At 36.1% G+C, this 22,804-nt stretch overlaps 1 protein-coding gene across 2 annotated transcripts in view; it reads right to left on the bottom strand.

The window, feature by feature from the left end:
* Nucleotides 1-22,804, bottom strand: part of PPP3R1 (protein phosphatase 3 regulatory subunit B, alpha) — a 69,638-nt gene that overhangs the window by 8,534 nt on the left and 38,300 nt on the right. Inside the window, exons 1-2 of one of the 2 annotated variants that reach the window (XM_035271469.3) lie at nt 1,434-1,719; nt 1,029-1,205 (exon numbers count right to left, since the gene is read on the bottom strand). In XM_035271469.3, coding sequence (XP_035127360.2) covers nt 1,029-1,205; nt 1,434-1,521 — 265 coding nt within the window. In that variant the 5' untranslated portion in view covers nt 1,522-1,719. Of the gene's footprint in view, nt 1-1,028; nt 1,206-1,433; nt 1,720-22,804 lie in introns of those variants that run through there. The other variant, NM_001270720.2, reaches the window with a different exon arrangement.

Genomic DNA, 22,804 nt, shown 5'->3' with positions numbered 1-22,804 from the left:
TCAACAAACAAGGTCTCTACTTTTTTACTTGAACTTGGAGTTCTCTAAGGTCAATCAATTTGAACAAACATTTGCTAAGTGCAAGATAAAAGAACACTCAAAACATATTATTTAATCTGTTCAACTCTTTCCTCTTGGAATATGACTATAACAAGGAGCTTTAAAAAAACACTGTCAATTATTTGGACATAACAAAAGTAATTTAGGATTTCTGTTCCAAAATTGTAAATCACTTAAATATGCTGTTAGAATTTTCATGACAAAAAATCATTTTTCTTCACCGCCTGATAAGCACTAAATCATAATCAGTTTCATACCCTTTCACTTACAATTCTGTTCTCCAAACTAAAATAACAGAATGTATTGGCAATTCCTTAGTGAAATGTGTATTTACTTGTTTAAAAAAAAACTGGCCAGGTACAGTGGCTCATGCCTGTAATCCCAGCACTTTGGGAGGCAGAGGCAACAGGATTGCTTGAGATCAGGAGTTCACCAGGCTGGCCAACATGGTGAAACCCCGTCTCTACTAAAAATACAAAAATTAGCCAGGCATGGGTGGCACACGTCTGTAATCCCAGCTACTCCGGAGGCTGAGGCAGGAGAATTGCCTGAACCCAGGAGGCGGAGGTTGCGGTGAGCCGAGATTGTGCCATTGCACTCCAGCCTGGGTCACAAGAGTGAAATTCCGTCTCAAAAAAAAAAGAAGAAAAAAAGAAATTGCAACTTCTAATATTGAATATAAGAATATATAGTATTGCCCTAAAGTGAGATTAATTTTCTAAAAAGAAAGGAAATACTGAGTCCCCCCCCACTTTTTGGTAGATTATCCTAAAGAACAACTTATTTATGAACCACAAAGTGAAAGATCCTAGTTCATTAAGGTGCATATGCCACAGATGTTGAGGTTTCAACATAATCTATTATTGTAAGATCACAAGAATTATAAACACATTTTTGTTTTTACACAGAGCTGCAGGAATACACATAGGTTATCTAACTTGAGATTTAAAACAAAAATACTTTCTTACCTTTAAAGTCTACTTCTCCATTCCCATCTGTGTCGAATATATCTATTACTCGCTGTACTAAAGGATTCTGTTGTAACTCAGGCAGAGACATAAACTCTTCCACACTCAAAGAACCAGAATTGTCCAAATCAAGCTTCTTAAATCTCTTTCCTAGCCTTTTAATTTCATCCGCATCAACTAAAAGGAAACAAAAAAGGTAGCAAGAATTTAAAAAAAATTTCCCAAATCCTTTCTAATGGGCAATAGCAAGATTTTGAAAAAATTTAATAAGAGTTATAGGGGAAATAAAATCCAAAAGTTATCCAATAGTTTAACTTCCAATTTGATAAAAAGAGGTCAAGATTATTCTGTTGACTAATTTCTTCTAATAGATTAAGTACAACATAAATATTTGTATTTGGTTACCTTTCTGTTTGTTTGCACCTGCCATTACATAAATCCGCTGTATGCTGAGTCTCAAGATATTGCAGCCTGATAATGTTAAGCTGATCATGGAGGTCACACAAGATATTTCAAGACTGACAATGCTAAGCTGATCACGGAGGTTCTAAGAGACAGGTTGAATCAACCTCTGCTCTGTTCTGTACTTTCATTTTCATTTTTCTTGTTAAATTTTAATTGACTTTATTTCTAATAGTTCATGACTCAAAATCTAAAGGGTATTCAAAATTCAGAGATTCCCTGCCTTCCCACCCCGAGATACCCATTTCCTTTCCCTGAAAGCAATGCTGCCAGTTTCCTGAATATTTTTCCAGAGACTTTGCAAGTATGAGCAAATAAATAAGCCAGCTTTTATTCAACAACCAAATAGCTAACAAAATTCACTTATCAACACTTACATTAGTTTGTAAGTACTCTTAAAAAATTCAGTGTCAGCTCTCTTATATACGTTCTTGAAAAAACAGGTTTAAACTGTTTCCTTCTGAATTACATCATTTTCATTTCTTTAAAATATCTAATACACATAAGTAATTTTGATCATGACTTAACAGAAACAATACTTACAAATATATTTTTAAAATTAAATTCACCAGACCAGGCACAATGGCTCATGCCTGTAATCCCAGCACTTTGGAAGGCCAAGGCAGACGGATCACTAGTGGTCAGGAGTTAAAGACCAGCCTGGACAACATGGTAAAATCCTACCTCTACTAAAAATACAAAAATCAGCCAGGCATGGTGGCATGCACCTGTAATCCCAGCTAGCAGGGAGGCTGAAACAGGAAAATTGCTTAAACCCAGGAGGTGGAGGTTGCAGTGAGCCAAGATCACGCCAGTGCATTCCAGCAATCAATCAATAATCCTATACTAAATACAATAACTTTTAAAAAGAAAATTAAAAAGGTAAATGTTATACTGTCCATGAGTATATATGTATCATGGCCCACAATGCTAGAAAAGAGTAGAAATACAAGCTGTTTTGACAGTTTAAATATATGGCATCCTCACTTTAAGAACATAATAATTAAAGTATATGTTTTAAAATATAAATTATATTAAAATAAAGAACAATTATCTATACTATCAAAGTAAAAACTACAGCTGCAAGATGGTGTTCTAATATGAATTAGTTCACACATAATTGGTAAAGAGGAAGGAGAATAGTATTATCAGTAATCATAGAAATTTCCTAGGTTCACAGGGATTTTTCACAGTATGTTATAAAGGGATCAGGGGCAAGTTTCTTAAAAACACACACACACACACACGAACAAAAACCAAAAATCTCATATATGGAGACCTTAAGAAAAAAATAGTGCAAAGAGGTGCCTTCATTTAGAGAAAACAAGTTTAGTGGCTTCAAGAAGCTCAAGGCTTCTATCACTGTTAGGGTGTCTGGTGAAAACTATCGACACAGAAGAAGTTGTAAAGACAATTTATTTTGTTTTTATGCTACCCCTTACCCCCAGAAACTGTTAATAAAGGCAGCCATATATTGGCTCACTATTAAATTGTAGAAAAGTAGCTTCTACTAAAGCAAATAACTTCAAGAACCTGTACCATACCTCAAAAGAAGCCAAGCCCCCATTTAAGGCTCATCAGTGATGGGCTGTGTATGGTGTTTTATTTGTTAAGAGTTAATTTGTACTTGTATTTTTAATATCATTATTATGTTAACACTGTTACAAAGCTGCATAATTTGAATGGCCTACTCTATCCATATTTGTCCCAGATGTGATTCCATGGCATGTGAGGGTTTTCTGGAAAACATGTATCAGAAATGCTGTGATTTAATGAAAAATTTACCTAAATACTGTTGCAAACAGAAAAATACATACACAGTCATGAGTCACTGAACAATGGGGATACATTAAGAAATGTATCATCATTAGATTTCATCACAGTGGGAATATCAGAGTGTACTTACACAAACCTAGGTGGTACAGCCTATTACACACCTAAGCTGTATCTGTGTACAGCATGTTACTGTACTGAATGTTGTAGGCAACTGTAACACAATGTTAAATATTTGTGTATCTAAACATATCTAAACATTAAAAAGGCACAGTAAAAGTATAGTATGACAATTTTTTTAATATAGTATACCTATATAGGGAACTTACCATGAAAGGAGCTTGAAGGACTGGAAGTTGCTTTGGGTGAGTCAGTGAATGAGTGGTGAGTTAATGTAAGGGCCTAGAACATTACTGCAGACTTTATAAACTCTGTATACTTAAGCTACATTATGCAATAGGAATTTTTCACATCCATTATAATCTTATGAAACCACTGCATATAGCGGTCAGTCACTGACCAAAAATTATTACATAGCACATGAATGTATATAAGCAATCTAATCAAAAGTTCAAATAAACATTTCATAAGCACATCAACTGCATAAAGCATTTCATCCCTCTATTAAAGAGTATTCCTTCTTCAATGGAGTATGTGACATAAAAGCAAACTGTTCAAATAAATCTTATTTCCCCATTTTCTATCTATGAAATAACATACCCTGTACTCTTGAAAGAGAAAAAATAAAATGAAAGTCCTACAAATGCTTTCACTTATTTATTTACATGTCTCCTCCATCTCAGGGCAGAGTCCATTACTTTTTCATTGGTGCTCTGAGCATCACATATAACAGGCGCGTAATAATAGTTTTAATAATGTTTTAAGTACTAATAAGTATTTCAAATTTAAAACTTATTAAAATGTCATCAGTATTTAAAGTAAAACCACTAGCTAACCAGGTACCAATGAGCAAACCATGAACAACAGTTTCTCAAAGTTCATAGATTTTGCTGAAGAGCTACCCTCTCCATGCCTGCCTTAATATTTTACACATATACCAAGGATTATTTTCTTCTTCCAATCTTTAGTTTTGCTTTAGTTTATAACCACAGACTAGGAAGGTGATGGGAAAATTAAACGCAGATCACTAAGGTGATCTATTATGAGTTGATGAGAAAAGACAATGTCTCCACACACTTTAAGTGGACAAATCAGGATCATTTTCTCTGGGCCGTATGATTAATGGGAAGAGAAAAAGCAGAAATGTAGTACCATAATATTTATGCAAACTATTTATCAAAGTCTATATACTGACGCTGGGACATAAATTATAGTTTAGAAAGTTGTTTATCAAGAAACTGAAATTGAGGTACTTAAAGAATTATGTTTTAGTTACTCCGAAAAATCCTGTAATCCAGAAGACAGCATTCTAGTCTTAATAAATGAATAAAAAATATTAGGAATATTTGAGAATAAAGAATCATTAAAACAAATAAATGTATTTGGTTCAATCCATCTTATTTACACTGCTAACAGTAATCTTTCTAAAGGGCAAATTCAGCCAAATGGCTAGCTCCTGTGCTTTACATTTTCTAGTGGCTTTCTAATACAAACAGGATTAAAAAGTCTAAAGCCCTTAACAATACTTAGCCTCAATTTAAACGTCCATCTCATCTCTTTTCCCATTTCTTTTCCTTTGGTGACAGTGCTTTCGGTACAACTCTGCTATAGATTTTATACCTCCATTTCCTTATAAACCCCCTGCTGGATTGTCCTTTCCTGAATTCTCCATTTATGAGACATCTATCAATTTTTCTCTGATAAAAAGAAGGGGTTTGTTACTAATGATTTATCTTATAGTTGTATCATTACCTCACTCTCTGGCAAAAGCCCTTAGAAGCAGTAGTTAAAAATTTATTTACTTTCTCGTTTTAGTATCTGACAAAATATTATAAAGTAGTTGATACCTGTTCTGGATGAGCCATCAAAACATTCCTCAAAGGAAAAGCAGTGTGCCAGTGCTTTTTACCTTGACAATAAATGACTTCTTAAGAAGCCCCTTCAGTATATGACTGGGAGGGAACAAGCTCTATCTAATCTTTACATTCATCATCATTCTCACATACCCCATGCAGCTAAAACTGACCTTGAGCGAAGAAGCCAGTGCAGTGTGTAAGGAGGCAGTAGTATCTTTTCTCCAACCACTCATTTCCTCATCTCCCTTCCCTCCTTTCAACTAGGATTACAATGATCAGTCAGACTAAATACTCAGTATTTACTATCTAGTTGAGGCTGAGCAACTACAGGAATCCATACCTAAATATCCATAATATTTTTAAATGGCTAGCTTGGAAGGCAATGCTACGAAAAAATTTTAAAGCCAAAATCTAAGGAAGTTAGCTTTCAGAAACAAATGGCAAAAACAGTTATTTTAGGTATCAAACAAAATGATTTATTTGGTCATTACTATCACCGGAGAAGCAGTTATTTCAATACTTCCACTTGCCAGCAGTGTTGCTGTGTTGCAGTAGGGTATCAGAGCATGAAATTTTAATTCTTGAAATACTAGCATTAGCAATCACCTACAAATTGGGAACAGATCTCCAAACATAGATCAAACCCATCTTGCTAGCACCATTAAATTTAGTTTCAGTATATTCATAGAAGATCAACACGTAGCACCTGTTAAATACTGAAGAACAAATTCCAACTTCTGGTGCCACCTTTCATTAAATATTTTTTTTTTCTATTGCTTAGGATCATATTCCCTTAAAAGAGATGGACAAGGAAAACGAACGAACCTCACCCTCTTGACTCATCTTGTGACTCAGAGATAATCTTTTTCATATGTTTTGCCAGGTTGAAATTCATGTTATTTTTCTACTTTTTGGAAAAACAACTTTGGGAGCAATGCCTTAACAGTTGAAAATGCCTACACATTCAATTGAAATTATATTAGATAAAATATTAAAATAATCTTCTCAAGTCATATACTGTTAGCTAAAATTTAAGCAAGGTGGCAAAAACTTACATATTTTAGTCAGAGTTTATAAAGTATAAAAAGTTACTAATAAGGAACTGGTGGACTGTTTACACAGAAAACAAATTAGACTGTTGAGACTTTACCTTGATGAATGCACTCTGACGGTTCTCAAGGATAAATGTGAAATTTAGATGGTAACTCCTCTTAACAAGTGACTTCAAAAATCTTATAACATTAGTTACTACATAAAAGTAACATTAGTTATTATATAAAAGTATTAAGAACTTGCTTTTAGCGGGCTCATGTTGCTACATGAAATTTTAATATTTTCAACTGGACATATTAATACTGCAGCAATATAATACTAATAGAAATGAAAGGTTACATATTCAGTCATCATCCTTTCAGATGATGAAACATAAATCATCTTTATTATATTTATATATTTCATTTAGAAAAAAATGAATATAAGAAACTTCAAAATAGCAAATAAGAGACCACCATCTTCTGGTTCTGAAAGTATTCCTATTAATACATACACACCAAGCTGCTATTCAACTGTTGGGATTAAAAGTAAAAACAACTTGAAGTGTAAACTGTTTTAGGTGATGCTACAGTTTTTTGGAATGAAAAGGAAACGAAATCAACAATGGTAAAAAATAAAACTTTCCTCAAATTTTTGCCAATTCCCAGTAATTGTGTAGAAAACAGCAACAAGACTATTGCTTCATCAGGAAATTATTTTAATAGCTACTTATAAATAGCTTATTACCTATTAATACACCAAGTGATTTAAAATGAAATAAAGCAAGTCTCTCTAAATTCTAACAACAATATTTTGAAAGAAACAACTAAATGTAATGTGGGATCTAGGAGAGAATCCTAGAAAAGAAAAAGAACACTTTGCAAGGTTCACCAATTTTTTCACTCACATATGTGGTTTAATATTCTTTAGCCAATGCTAATTTCTTGATGTTGATAACTGTACTATAATTATGTGAGATGCTAACATTAAGGGAAGTTGGCTGAGAAATATCCAAGAATCTCTGTAACCTTTTTGTACTTTCTCCTAAGTCTTGGCTCCAATTTGTGACAACTCTTGATTAACTGTCTTTCATGACCTTGAAACTTTAGATCCAGTATTTTGTAAAACTTTCCTCAATTTGAGCTTCCTGTTTTCTCATGATTAGAATCTGGAGTAAGAATGCCATAGAAATGATATTGTGTCCTCCAGTAGACTGTTATCAAGGGGCTCGTGACATCAATATGTCTTACTACTAGTGATGTTAACTTTGGTCACTTGGCCAAGGTGGTGGTTGCCGGATTTCTCCACTATAAATCTTCTCTCTTTTCCTTTGTAGTTAAAAAAAAATCCTGGGGTGGGAGCAGGGAAATACTCTGTATAAAGACTCTTTTCTCCTCAAACTCTGACCTAATTTTGGCATCCATCAGTGGATCCTGTCTGCCACATTTATTACTGTGGTATTTGCCTAATAATAATTCTCTTTTCCCCTCTTTCTTTCTACATTAATTGGGATGCTTCTGTAAAAAAAAAATACAAAACCAAAACTAGTGCCTTCTCCATGGGCATGGACTCATGAGTATTTTAGTACCTGAATTAAAATACAATACTATCATTATTTATTGTTAGTCAAATTGTTCCAGCTTTGGTCTTCATACCTTCAGGTTGGCTCCTATGTGGTTTTTCAGCAATCTTTTTTTTTCAGTGCTTCTTTAATTTCTGGCACCATAATATGTTCAAGGCTTCTACCAACTATACATATTATTTCTAAGACACGACTCCCCAGTCTCTTTTGTATGGCAAGAAATTTAGAACCATATTATAGAATGAAAACTATTAGAAAATACTACTTCAGTACAGGACCCCAGAATTTCTCTCTTAGAGGTATTTTGGAAAAAAGCCATTGGACATGGCAAAATTATCTATGGAGAAACTTGTACTAAATAACTCTTGTGAAGACCAACACAAGAAAAAAATCTCCTAGTGTTATCAACAGAAGTTACTGAGAAGCTTTTCGACACAAAGATTAACTGAAAAGCTTTACAAGTCTTTTTTTTTTATAAAGACATCTCCTACAAAGGTAATGGCTATATTTTCATGTGACCCCAAAGAGAAGTAAAATCCACCAGGGGGCGCAGTAGATAAAACCTCCAAAAAGAGGTCCAAAAAAAATTCTCCAATTTTATAATGGCCTCGTTGTGTATCAACTAGAAGTACAATATTTACATTCTGCACAGAATAGTTTGACTACCAAATGAACAAAGCAAAGAAAGCACCCTACCAATATTATGAGAGACTTGCAATAGTGCAGGTACCACCACCAACAATAGTAGTATCAAATTGTAATAAAATGCCTTTTTTTTTTTTTTTTTTTTTGACATGGAGTCTGGCTCGGTCACCCAGGCAGGAATGCAGTGGTGTGATCTCGGCTCAATGCAACCTCCGCCTCCTGGGTTCAAGCAATTCTCATGCCTCAGCCTTGGAGTAGCTGGGATTACAGGTGTGTGCCATCACGCCCTGCTGATTTTTGTATTTTTGGTAGAGACAGGGTTTCACAATGTTGGCCAATCTGGTCTTGAACTCCTGACTTCAGGTGATCTGCCCATCTTGGCTTCCCAAAGTGCTGGGATTACAGGTGTGAGCCACCACACCTGGCCTAAAAATGCTTTAAAAATTTTAAACCAACCTTGAGAAATAACTCACCTTCAAATGATACATTATTAAGTATGTGGTTCTATAGGTTTTATGTTTAAATCTATGATCAATGTTATGCTTTTTAAATATATGGTATATGTAGAAAGACAGATGATGTTTTATTCCATACAGAAATACAGCTGTTTTGTTGAAAAAGCTCCCCTTAATTGGCACCTTTGGGGGGAAAATATATATATGTGTGTGTGTGTGTGTGTGTGTGTGTGTGTGTGTGTGTGTCTGTGTATGAATGAATAAGTCTGGAGTCTGGGCCCTCTATTCTGTTTCATTGATTTATTTTTTGTCTACCTTACTGCCAATACCAGTGTTGTTTTATGATAAATCTTTAAATCCGGGAGATGTCCTTTTACTGTGTTCTGTTTAAAACTCTGAGTCTTCTAAGACCTCTGCATTTCCACATGGAATTAACCATTAGTTTGGTAACTTTTTTAAAATCTTAACAATTTGATTGGGAAGGTCTTGAAGAAACTATAGATAAGGCTGAGTAGAACTGACACCTTTTAACAAGTCTTCTAATCTACAAATATGTTATATATCTTCATTTGTTAGGTCTTTTAAAGTTTCAATAATGTTTTGTAATTTGGTGTACAGATTTTAACACATAATTTGGCTAAACTTATACCTGAATATTTTACACTATTATACATAGTACTTGTCTATTTCATTTTTATTTTTTAAGATGGAGTTTTGTTCTGTCACCCAGGCTGGAGTGCAGTGGCATGATCTCGGCTCACTGCGACCTCTGCCTCCCAGGTTCAAGGCATGATCTCGGCTCACTGCGACCTCTGCCTCCCAGGTTCAAGCGATTCTCCTGCCTCAGCTTCCCGAGTAGCTGGGATTACTGGTACATGCCACCATGCCTGGCTAATTTCTGTATTTTTTAGTAGAGATGAGGGTTTCACCATGTTGACCAGATTGGTCTCAAACTCCTGATCTCAGGTGATCCACCCACCCTCCTTGGCCTCCCAAAGTGCTGGGATTACAGGTGTGAGCCACTGTGCCCAGCCCATTTCATTTTTAATTGTTCTTTACTATTACACAGAAATTACATTGTTTGGGTATATTATCTTTGTATCCTATAAACTTGCCAAATTCATATCAGTTCTGGTAACTTAACATTTGCTATATATCTCCACGTCATCTGAGAATTAAAAAAAAAAATTTATTCCTTCCTTTCCAATCTCAATGTCTTTTTCTTTTTCTTGACCATGTAGTAATCAGGACTTTCAATACCATATTGATTAGAAGTGGTCAGGAGTGAAAAACCTTGCTTTCCCCAATCTTATGTGGAAACCGGTTAGCCTTTGACCATTAGATATGAGTATGAACAAAGCAAAGGTTTTTTAATAGATGCCCATTATCAGGCTGAGGAAGTTCCCTTGTTTTTTTTTTTTTTTTTCTCTTTTATTTTGTCAAAATAGTAAATTACATTAATTTTTGAGTGTTAAAATCACATTCCTGGTATAAAAATCCCCTTGGTTGTGTTGTATCATCCTTTTTACATACCACTGAATTTGACTTGCAAATACTAAATGATTTTTTGTACATATATTCTCAAATAATGTTGGTTTATATTCCATATTGATTTTCTTAAAATGTCTTTGGTATTAACATCAAGATAATGCTAGCTTCTATCTTCTAAGAATCTAGATAAGACTGGGTTTCTTTCTTTCTTTTCATTAAATGTGATAGAATTTACCAGTAAAGCCGTTTGGCCCTAGTATTTTCTTTGTAGAAAGATTCTGAAATAAAAAATCAATTTTATTAACTGATAAAAGGCTACTAAGATTTTCTATTTCCTCTTATTGTCAGTTTTAGTAATTTGTTTTGCAAGGAATTTGTCCATTTCATCTAAGGTATGAAATGTATTGGAATAAAATTGTTTGTAACATTCTCTTATTCTTTTAATATCTTTAAGAATCTGTAATGATTTCAGTGCTTTCATTACTGATATTGTGACTGTGTTTTCTTTTCTAGAATGCTCCTTCTTCAAAATATAAATACCACAAACCACTGACTTCCTCCCTACCTTATATTTTTTAAAAATGACTAAAAATGACCAACACACTAGAACTCACCCAATGAATGATGTCCAAAGATGTCACAAAACACAACGATCCTAAAAATACATTCTTAGAATTGTTTTCAGAGCTTAGTGAGCTTCATGAGAAAAATCTAGCATAGAAAAGCCACATAATGTAAAACGCTGCAAGAAACCTAGAAGACGAAAAACTCAAGATGCGAAAACAGACCCAAATACTTAGGTAAACTGCTCAATGTTATAAACCTTGATGACAAAGTGAAGTGACTGGGATTTCTTGAAATACTTTCTGATGTAATTTCTTTTCCTATGTTAGTTACATCTGAAGAGTCACCAACGAGCCTTAGGCTAAGAGATACTATGCATCATTGTGATTCCCCCAACCTGTATTTCTGGGCTAAATGTGGAAAAAAGAGAACAGTACGAGTCTTCCCACTCCAGGCAGATAAAAATCAGACCATGTATTTCTAAGATGTCCTTTCTAACCCTTCTCTCAACATGTATATTACCGTTTTTCCTGCTGAAGGCCTGGGTATTATTTTCTCTTTTGATTTATCCACACTATGGTTCAAATAAATATAGGCAGTAAGTTAATGAAAAGCATGTTTTCATAATATCATACAAATATACCTTCAAGTATTCTCACTGTTATCAATAACCTTCTTAAGAAACATTTTTTTTTAAACCAAAATGTGTACTGCCTAGTTCAATGATATATCTTATTCAAAAGGCTGAAATCGAGATAAACAGTGAGTTAATAAAAATGTATTTATAACATCATAAAAACACAACTTTGAGTATTCTCACTGTTATTAATAACCCTGCTTAAAGACATACTATTTAAAAAAAAAAACCTAAAATGTATATTGCCTAGTTCAACAACATATCTTATTCAAAAGATCTGGCTCCTAAAGCATTTCTTTGTTCTATAAATTAAGTCTAATCCCATCCCATTACATCACATTTTCCAGATCTTCCTGTTCCTACGTGATGTTGCATTTGAATGTTAGCAGCACTGTTCTTTAGCTTTGTACCACATTCCACTCCCCACCCCATTTTCCTTAAAAAAAAAAAAAAAAAAAATCCACAAAAGAGTGCATATTTAAAAGTCTTCTTTTACTTTCAGCCTCCATTATTTAAGACTTACTTACACGTATGGCTCCTCCAAAGCTTAATGTGGTTTACTGCCAAGAATCTCATACTGCAAACCTCAGTTTCTTTTCTTTCTGTCATTGACTTTATCTTAACATTAAAAAATTCCACCACATATTTCATATAATGGCTTTTACTTTCTTCTTGAAAACATTCTTCACAGACAACTCTGTCATCTCATTCGAATTTGAACCAATTGCTTTCTAGGTCTATGGCATAGTCATTATCCTGAGATTTTCACTGGTGTGTTAGGAATTTCATTTCTGGGGTGTCATTTCATACTCTTTCTTGAACTCCTATTTCATTTCGCTGCATACATATTCAAGAACTTATGTAAGTTAACCTTCCCAAGTCCTTAAATTTCGGGAAATGTCTTTTTTTGTTGTTGTTGTTCTCAGACTTGAGTTATCATTTGGCTGGTAGCAAATTCTAGATTAGAAACACAGAACTTTGAATATAGTACTCGATTGCTTTCTACCAATTACTGCTGCTGTGAAGTAGTCCAATGTCAGAGGGCTCCTATTCTTTTTAGGTAACAACTTCTGGGTCTGGAGGCTTTTAGGGTTTTTTGTTTTTTTTGTTTTTTTTTTTTTGCTCTTGAAGTTTTAAAATTACAAAAGAAGTTGAGACTAAACAGATGTTCTTTCATCTAATCATAGCAATCAGAATGCTTTTAACTGAAAGATTCAATTTTTCAAGAGAAATTTCTATTATTTCACTTATTATTTCCTCTTCTATCTATCTAATACAGTTCCTGAAATTTCTTTTCAGTCAGACACTATCACTGTGTTCTCCAAGTCACTGTTTTCTTGCACATTTTTCCATATCTTTTACCTTTTGCTCTAACATTCTGAGAAAAATCCAAGAAGTTTTATTTTTGCTAGGCAGATAGCTAGGCTTTTTCACTAGCTAAAGTAACTGACCTCTTCAAATTATTCAAATTTGTGTCAGCTAACCAAATTACTGTATGTCATGAACTTCATTACTCAAACCACAAATTTCTTAGTGCTGCCACAATACCAACATTTGACAGTGTGAATAAAGAAATAACGTCAGTCCTTTACTTTTCTTTTCTTTTTTTTTTTGAGATGGATTCTCGCTTTGTCTCAAGTTGGAGTGCACTGGCACGGTCTTGGCTCACTACAACCTCTGCCTCCCAGGTTCAAGTGATTCTCCTGCCTCAACCTCCCAAGTAGCTGGGATTACAGGTGCCCACCACCACACCCAGCTAAGTTGTATATTTTTAGTAGAGACAGGGTTTCACCAGGTTGGCCACGCTAGTCACCTCAGGTGATCTGCTCGCCTCATCCTCCCAAAGTGCTGGGATTACAGGTGTGTGTCACTGCACTTGGCCAGTCCTTTACTTTTCTTAAAGATTACTTGTCTAAAAACTTGAAATATGTAAAATACACTAGACAATCCAAGGATTTTTTTTTTTTTTTTTTTTTTTTGAGATGGAGTCTCACTCTGTAGCCCAGGCTGAAGTGCAGTGGCATGATCTCGGCTCACTGCAACCTCTGCCTCCCAGATCCCGGTTCAAGCAATTCTCCTACCTTGGCTTCCCAAGTAGCTGGGATTACAGGCACAAGCCACCATGCCTGGCTAATTTTTGTATTTTTTTTTTAGTAGAGATGGGGTTTCACCATGTTAGCCAGTCTGGTCTTGAACTCCTGACCTCTTGATCTGCCCACCTTGGCCTCCCAAAGTGCTGGGATTACAGGTGTGAGCCACCATGCCTGGCCAGGATTTTTAAAAAAGGTCTTTAACAGTAAAACAAGGTAACCCAAAGTATGCAAGTTCATGTACTATACTTAAGAAAACCCCGTGTTCAGGCCGGGCGCGGTGGCTCAAGCCTGTAATCCCAGCACTTTGGGAGGCCGAGGCGGGTGGATCGCGAGGTCAACAGATCAAGACCATCCTGGTCAACATGGTGAAACCCCATCTCTACTAAAAATACAAAAAATTAGCTGGGCATGGTGGCGCGTGCCTGTAATCCCAGCTACTCAGGAGGCTGAGGCAGGAGAATTGCCTGAACCCAGGAGGTGGAGGTTGCGCTGAGCTGAGATCGCGCTACTGCACTCCAGCCTGGGTAACGAGCGAAACTCCGTCTCAAAAAAAAAAGAAAACCCCTTGTTCTTCTCTTCATTCCTTAATTGTAATGCTTTGCTGAGAGCAGGCAAAGCATAAGTAATTCTCAGTGATTAGGTGAAACAAATTAGAATTCAGATCACTAAATTACCAAGTAAATGATAAATGACAGCTGGTAAATTGTCTAAGAAACATTAACTGTATGATACATTTATGAAGATGTTAATCTAAAGCAACAAATGCACAAGTCAATTTCAAAATTAATGGCATACAATGTTTTAACAATAAATGGCATTTTAGGGCCAGGCTCAGTGGCTCATGCCTGTAATCCCAGCACTTTGGGAGGCCAAGGTGGGTGGATCACCTGAGGTCAGGAGATCAAGACCATCCTGACCAACATGGTGAAACCCTGTCTCTAATAAAAATACAAAATTAACCAGGCATGGTGGTGTATGCCTGTAATCCCAGCTACTCAGGCTGAGGCAGGAGAACTGCTTGAACCTGGGAGGTGGAGGTTGCAGTGAGCCGAGATTCCACCACTGCATCCAGCCTGGGCAACAAGAGCAAAACTCCATCTCAAAAAACAAAACAAAACAAAAAAGCTGAAATGAAGGAGGAAATAAAATTAACTACAGATTATCCTTTTCTATAAAAACATTTTCTGTTTTCAAAACAAAACAGCAAACCTCCCTGAGACAACGTCATTAAGAGCAGACATTAACAGCAAAGTAAAATTATTATTATGCTTAAACTTTCATATCACCTATACTTAAACCAGAAACGAAACTGCTTGAATGTGACACTGTTTACTAAAAGCTGAAACAGTGTTCTAATGGCCAGAAAGGTTTCTACTGGTAGTTCATTATGCAAAGGGAGAGGTTCCTTCAGTCTGCCAAGCTCTTCTTAGGAGATCTTCTAACAAAAAGAAAGATAAGAAATCTTTCTTCTTTTTTTTTTAAATGAGTTGTCCAGGTCCCTTGGCATTTTGAGAGAAATCAAAAGATTATTCTACAAAACAGCCCCTGTGTTTACTAATTTTATCTAAACCATTCAGAATTATACCGGCTTTATCAAAAATTAGTTGAATCTGATTTTCTACTCTTACTTTCAACTGTGCCCCAATCTAGTCCTCTGCTTAAATTATCTAAAGTAGTATCTTGCACTCAGTCACTTTTCCAAGTTATCATGCCAAGTTAGAACTAAGGCCTCAACTTTGAGCAAATCACCCCAACAGAGTACACATTTCCTAGTCCACAGAGGTTAGCCAACAGACAGAAAAAAAGTCACAATGGCCTAGAATAAATTTGATAAAAATCCAACACTGAATTGAATGACCAAAATACACACACACACACACACGTGTGTGTGTGTGTATCTCAGAATACCTATGGTCTTAGACAAATCTAGTCTTGCCTAGAATTATTCATGTAGACAATTGTAACATTAATCTTGTAAGATTTACTAAAGAAAGACTATATATAATACTGTGATTAAAAACATGACAATGAAGATGATCACCTAAGATCAAATCATGGCTTTGTTACTTCACCTGCTGTGTGACTTAAGCCAGTTACTTAAGGTCTCTGCTTCTATTTTCTCATCTGCACAATGAGGAAAGTAATAGTGTCCCACTCCTGAGGCTAATGTGAGGATTAAAAGAATTATTGTATATAAAGTGCTTAGAATAGTTCATGGGACATGGTAAGCACCATACCAATATGGGTTATTTATGAAAACAAATGGGGTGACTAGTAACTACCAGGTTTTCCCAAAGGTACAGCCTTTAAAATTATCCAATGAGTTCTGTATATAATAGAGCTCTGGGCTCTTGCTAGCTGATCCAGTCAACCAATATTCATCAGCATTTGCTTTATGCCAGGCATCAAGCTCCCACTGTCAAAGTCCCAGTTCTTTTATTGGTGAAAATTAGCTTAAATAGCCGTATTCTTATTAAAACTTACAAGTCTGTGTGCCATTTGAATTGTAACTAGTTATTTCTTGTTGATTTTACTTAGTTACTTCCTTCTCCCTTTTTCCATTTACTTAAAAAGCCCCAACTTTTCAATAACAGAAAATTTCAAACACACACAAAGACTGAACAAAAGAGTATAATAAATTCCATATGTTCATTATCCAGTTTCAATCATTAAACATGAGAAATATTTTACCTATATCCTACCCTAGTTATTTTACAGCAAATCCCAGACATATTATTTCCTTGTAACTAACCAGTATTATCTCTTTGGTGTGTGTGAGACAGAGTTTCACTTTTGTTGCCCAGGCTGCAGTACAATGGCGCGATCTCAGCTCATTGCAACCTCCATCTCCGGGGTTCAAGCGATTCTCCTGCCTCAGCCTCCCAAGTTAGCTGGGATTACAGGCATGTACCACCATGCCCTGCTAATTTTTTGTATTTTTAGTAGAGACAGAGTTTCACTATGTTGGTCAAGCTGGTCTCGAACTCCTGACCTCAGGTGATCCACCAATCTTGGCCTCTCAAAGTGCTGTGATTACAGGGTGAGCCACCGCAGGCAGCCTAATCAGTTATTATCTCTAAAAGATAAAAACTCTTAACATAATACACCATAACATTATCACACCTATAAATTAATTATCTGGTATCAAATAATGAGTGTTCAAATTTCCCCAAAGGTCACAAGTGATTTTGCAGGTTTTAAAAATCAACCCAGATGTAGCAATCAGATAATGTGTTGATAATGACCTTGATGGTAGTGTCAGTGTAGTTATAACAGCTGAAAGCCAGATTGAAGTAAACCAAGAAATTAGCAGAAATAAGGAAATAAAACTTATTGTATATGCTCTTCTTTTAAGAGGTTCAAATACAGGAAAGAACAGAGAAACTGCAAGATAAATGCAGAATCAAAGTCAAAGAGAAGGTGACTGTGTTTATAAACTGAAGAGAGGAAGAAGCTGAAGACATATGGGAAAAAGAAGAAATTTAACAAAGATCCTAGAGATGAGACAGCACAAGATCAAAAGCACAGGGGAAGGGCTAACCATGAATAAGGGAGGCCTGATACTAAAGGAAAGGAGGTTAAGATTAAATGTGAGAGATAAGGCAAGTTTCTCTTGTGGCAGGGAGAACTGAAGGGGAAATGAGGCCAACACTTAAATCATCCCCAGGTTTTCTCAGTCCCTAGTTTTCTCAAGCATTAGGAGCAAAATCATTTATTAAAAGCAGGTAATGCAGGCAAGCGTGAGTAGAATGTTAATGGTCTGGATAACATATAAGGAGACTGAGAGAAATAACTACACAGGTCAAAGAATTAATCCACATTTTAATCCTACACAGCTTTCAAATGTCACCCCTTCCATGAAGGTTTTCCTTAACCAAAGGTAATTTTTCTTCATTAGAACCTTTTTTTCAGTTCTCATAAGTTTACTCATACTGCAATAATCTATGTATTTCCCTTTTTCCCAGTGGCTAATCTGTACATACTCGGTAGGTGCTTACTTATCTGTGTGGCACAGGAAAGAATACAGTATGTTACATCATATTATTCAGAGTCCTGTTAACTTTTTTTAAAAAAAGCACGACTTTACACTGAAAGAAGAAAAGCTGAGAGGACACTGAGGCTGGGGCAAGTGAATATGGCCAAACAGAGAACACTCACTTAAGGTAGGCATGGCAAGGATGAGAAGGCACAACAGGAATTAACCTAAATAGAAAAGTATAAATAGTGAATAGTGAAGTGTGTCAAGGATTGATTTCAATAATCTTACAAATGACAGTACTATTCACAGATAAAACTAAATAAAACTAAGCTCTTCCAATAGTAAAGAGGTTTTGTTTAAAAAAAAAATTCAATGTGTGGGTGAATAAAAAAGTGGCAGTTTTAATGTGGACAAGGTCATTATGGGGAAATTGATCCAAACCCTAAGTAAAATATGATTTTTTAAAAAAAAAAGCGTATCACATTCTAGTTAAGCAAATAGGAAACAGGAAAAAAGAACTATATAGTAGACAAATAATTTAGACAGATTCACAGCTGGCTGAACAATGACAAGTATAGATCTTTAGTGACAAGGCTCAACAGTTTAATCAAAATATAGATTAAAGTGGTAAGAAAGAAGACTTACTACTAAGTTCTGAGGATTAACTGAAGAGGGCAGCTTTAACACTGTATGAAATCTATTTCAAATGCTTACCACACAAATAAAAAACTTTGACTTTTGCCATCCGCAGATGTACATAAGGGAACATCCATCTGCCTTTTGCCCTAAGACATTTTTCTTTGGCCCTCAGTCGCAGATTTAAAGAATGAGCAGAAAAAAATCTGGGAACTATGGTTCCCTCAAGACCTCCGTTCCTTGCCTGAGAAATAAAAAATTAATGTACTAGTACCTCAGCCCCATTGGAGTTATACTAGCAACAACCAATCCCAACTCTATTGCAGTCTAAAGCCTAGCTAACAACAGATCTCTGCACCTCTTTCTTTCCACTAGCAAGTGAAGAAATAATTTATGTCATGTGCTCAAACTAAACGGTAAGTAGAGGCTCAATTTTTAGCATAACTCTTTGAATTCTAGAGACACTATAAAAATGACTCATTACCAGGCACAGTGGCTCATGCCTGTAATCTCATCACTTTGGGAGGCCAAGGCAGGCAGATCACCTGGGATCACATGCTTGAGACCAGCCTAGCCAACAAGGTGAAACCTTGTCTCTACTAAAAATACAAAAATTAGAATTAGCCGGGCATGGTGGTGGGTGGCTATAACCTCAGCTGATGGGAGGTTGAGATGGAGGTTGCAGTGAGCCAAGACTGCGCCACTGCACTCCAGCCTGGGCAACCAGAGGAAAACTGTGACACACTGACACTGACACACACACACACACACACACACACACTCTGACTCACTGACTTTACCAGAGACAAGTACTACAGATCTACATAATACCCAGAGTACCAGTTTGTAACTTCTGTCTTGACCAGATTTTAGAGATAAGTTAGCTGTGCAGCAGTGACACAAGTAATAGTCTCAAGTCCAGAAGGCCACTACAGTCTACAAGGTTCAAAAAGTTTTTTTCTAAAAGGCCAGGTGGTAAATATTTCAAGCTCTGTTGACCATATATTCCCTGTTGCAATTACTCAACTCTGCCACTGTAGCACAGAAAACAGAAAAATGGGCATGACTATGTTCCAATGTCTATGTTTTATTAATAAAAACTGCTGGCAGGCAGTAGTCTACCAACATTCCTGGTCTACAGGGTGGTAATTAGGTCTAGTTTTGGTCAATTCTAACACTATTCTAGATGTAGTATTTTATTTCATGTTTTAAAATAGAAACATACATGTCTTCATATAATCCTAATTATATTAAAAATTCATAAAAAGGCCGGGTGCAGTGGCTCATGCCTGTAATCCCAGCACTTTGGGAGGCCAAGGCAGGTGGACTGCTCGAGGCCAGGAGTTCAAGACCAGCCTGATCAACATGGTGAAAACCCGTCTCTACTAAAAATACAGAAATTAGCCGGGTATGGTGGTGCTCACCTGTAATCTCAGCTTCTTAGAAAGCTAAGGCACGAGAATTGCTTGAACCCAGGAGACAGAGGTTGCAGTGAGGAGAGATCATACCACTGCCCTCCAGCCTGGGTGACAGAACAAGGCTCTGTCAAAAAAAATAAAAATCATTAAAAAAAGTCTGGGAGGAAATAGCAAAATAAAATGTAAATAGTGACTGAGATGGAATGATTATGGATAATTGGTCATATATATCACCATTTTTTTAAGTTTAAAAATGATTCACAAAGCCACATTACAAGATGAGGCCATCAAAAAACATACAGGTTGACCATCCCAAATCTAAACAACTGAAATCCAAAATGTTCTGAAATATGAATGTTGACATGGCATATAAAAGAAATGCTTTTCGAGCATTTTGGATTTCAGATGTTTAGATTTGGGATGCTCACTCAGTATATATAATGCTTCCAGGTCACCATAATAAAGTGAATAAAGTGAACCACGTGAATTTTTTTGTTTTCCAGTGCATATAAAAGCTCTGTTTACATATTACTCTTGTCTATAAAGTGTGCAATAACATTATGCCTAAAAAAATATATATATATATCTAAATTTAAAAATACTTTACTGCTAAAAAATGCTACAGATCATCTGAGTCTTCAGTGAATATCATTTTGCTACTGGTAGATTTCGCTTCAATGTTAATCGGGGTGGCTGTGACAATTTCTTAAAATAAGACAGCAATAAAGTTTTGCCACATCATTTGACTCTTACTTTCATAAGAGATTTCTCTATAACATGCAATGCTGTTTGATAGCATTTTATCCTCAGTAGAGCTTCTTTTAAAATTGGAGTCAATCTTTTCAAACCCTGCTGCCGCTTTATCAGCCAAATTTATGGAATATTCTAAATCCTTTGTTGTCATTTCAACAATGTTCACAACATCTTCACCAGTAGATTCCATACCAAGAAACCACTTTTACTCACCAATAAAAATCAACTCCTCATCTGTTCAAGTTAGACAGCAGCAAATCAGCCACATTTTTAGGCTCCACTTCTAATTCTAGTTCTTTTGCTCCTTCTATCACATCTGCAGTTATTTTCTCCATGAAAGCCCTGAACCCCTCAAAATCATCCATGAGGACTGAAATCAACTTCTTTCAAACTCTTGTTTATATTGATATTTGGACTTCCCATGAATCAAGAATGTTTAATAGCAAACTCAGAATAGTGAATCCTTTCCAGGTTTGTTTTGTTTTGTTTTGAGACAGGTTCTCTCACTTTGTCTCCCAGGCTGGAGTGCAGTGGTGTGATATCTGCTCACTGCAACCTCCACCTGAGAGGATCAAGCCATTCTTATATCTCAGCCACCCAAGTAGCTGGAAATACAGGCATGTGCCAGCATCCCCGGCTAATTTTCATATTTTTGGTAGAGATGGGGTTTCACTCTGTTGACTAGGCTAGTCTCAAACTCCTGACCTCAGGTAATCCACCCACCTTGGCCTCCCAAAGTATGGGACTACAGGTGTGAGCCACTGCGCCTGGCCCCTTCCAGAATGTTTTTAATTTACTTTGCCCAGATCCATGAGAGGAATGACTATCTAAGGCAGCTACAGCATTACAAAATGTATTTCTTAAGCAGAAAGACTTCAAAGTCAAAATTACTCCTTACTCCACCGGCTACAGAATGACTGTCGTGTTAGCAGGCATGAAAACGTTAGTCTCTATGTTTATCTCCCCATCAGACCCCTTGGGTGACTAGCTGCATTGTCAATGAGCTGCAATATTTTGAAAGAAATCTTTTTTTCTGAAAGTTAAGTGTCAATAGTGAGCTTAAAATATTCAGTAAACCACACTGCAAATAGTTCTGCTGTCATTCAGGCTTTGTTGTTCCATTTATGGAGCACAGGCAGAGTAGATTAAGAATGAGCACTGGCTGTAACTTAAAGTCACCAGTTGCACTGGTCCCCAAGAGGAAAGTGTGTGCCATCTTCATTCAGATAACTTGCTGCAGCTTCTGCAACAGCACTTGCTGCTTCACCCTGCAAGTTATGGAGATAGCTTATCCCCTTAAACTTGAAGAACCAACCTCCGCTGGCTTCAAACTTTCCTTCTGTAGCTTCCCCACCTCTCTCATCCTTCATAGAATTGAAGAATTAGGGCTTTGCTCTGTACTGGACTTTGGCTTAAGAGAATATTGTGGCTGGTCTGACCTTCTATCCAGACTATAAAACTTTCCCCATATCAGTAAAAAGGCTGTTTCATTTTCTTATCATTCGTTTGTTCGCTGGAGTTAGCACTACTAATTTCCTTTAAGAATTTTTCCTTTGCATTCGTATCTTGGCTTTGTGGCACAAGAGGCCTAGCTTTTAGCCTATCCGGGCTTTCAACACATCTTCCTCAGTATATTTAATCATTTCTAACTTCCGATTTAAAATTAAAGATGTGTAATTCTTTCTCAGTTGAACAACTGGAGGGTAGTGTAGGGTTATTAACTGGTCTAATTTCAATACTATTGTGTCTTAGGGAATAGGAAGGCCTAAGGAAAGGGAGAGAGTTGGGGAAATGGCCGTCAGTACAGCAGTCAGAACACAGACAACTGGACTAAGTTCACTATCTTACATGGACACTGTTCATGCTGCCCCCAAAATAATTAGAACAATAACATCGAAGACCACTAACCACAGACCACCATATAGATAAAAATAATGAAAAAGTATGAAATATTGATTATATTTGGTAATAAGAAGTACCAAAATGCGACACAGAGACAGGAAGTGATGACATGCTGCTGGGAAAATGGGAGAGACAGACTTGCCTAGCATAGGGTTATCACAAACCTTCAATTTGTAAGAAACTCAATTATCTGCAAATTGCAATAAGTCAGAGCACAATACAACGAGATACACGTGCATACCACCTAAAGCAATTTACAAATTCAATGCTATTTCTATTTAACTACAAATGACATTCTTCACAGAATTAGAAAAAATTCTTTTAAAATCCATATGGAACCAAAAGAACCCTAACAGCCAAGGCAATCCTAAGCAAAAG

The sequence above is a fragment of the Callithrix jacchus genome, chromosome 14 (genome assembly GCF_049354715.1).
Source record: "Callithrix jacchus isolate 240 chromosome 14, calJac240_pri, whole genome shotgun sequence".
In the NCBI taxonomy this organism is placed as follows: Eukaryota; Metazoa; Chordata; class Mammalia; order Primates; family Cebidae; genus Callithrix; species Callithrix jacchus.
This window is presented reverse-complemented; position numbering and strand designations above follow the sequence as displayed.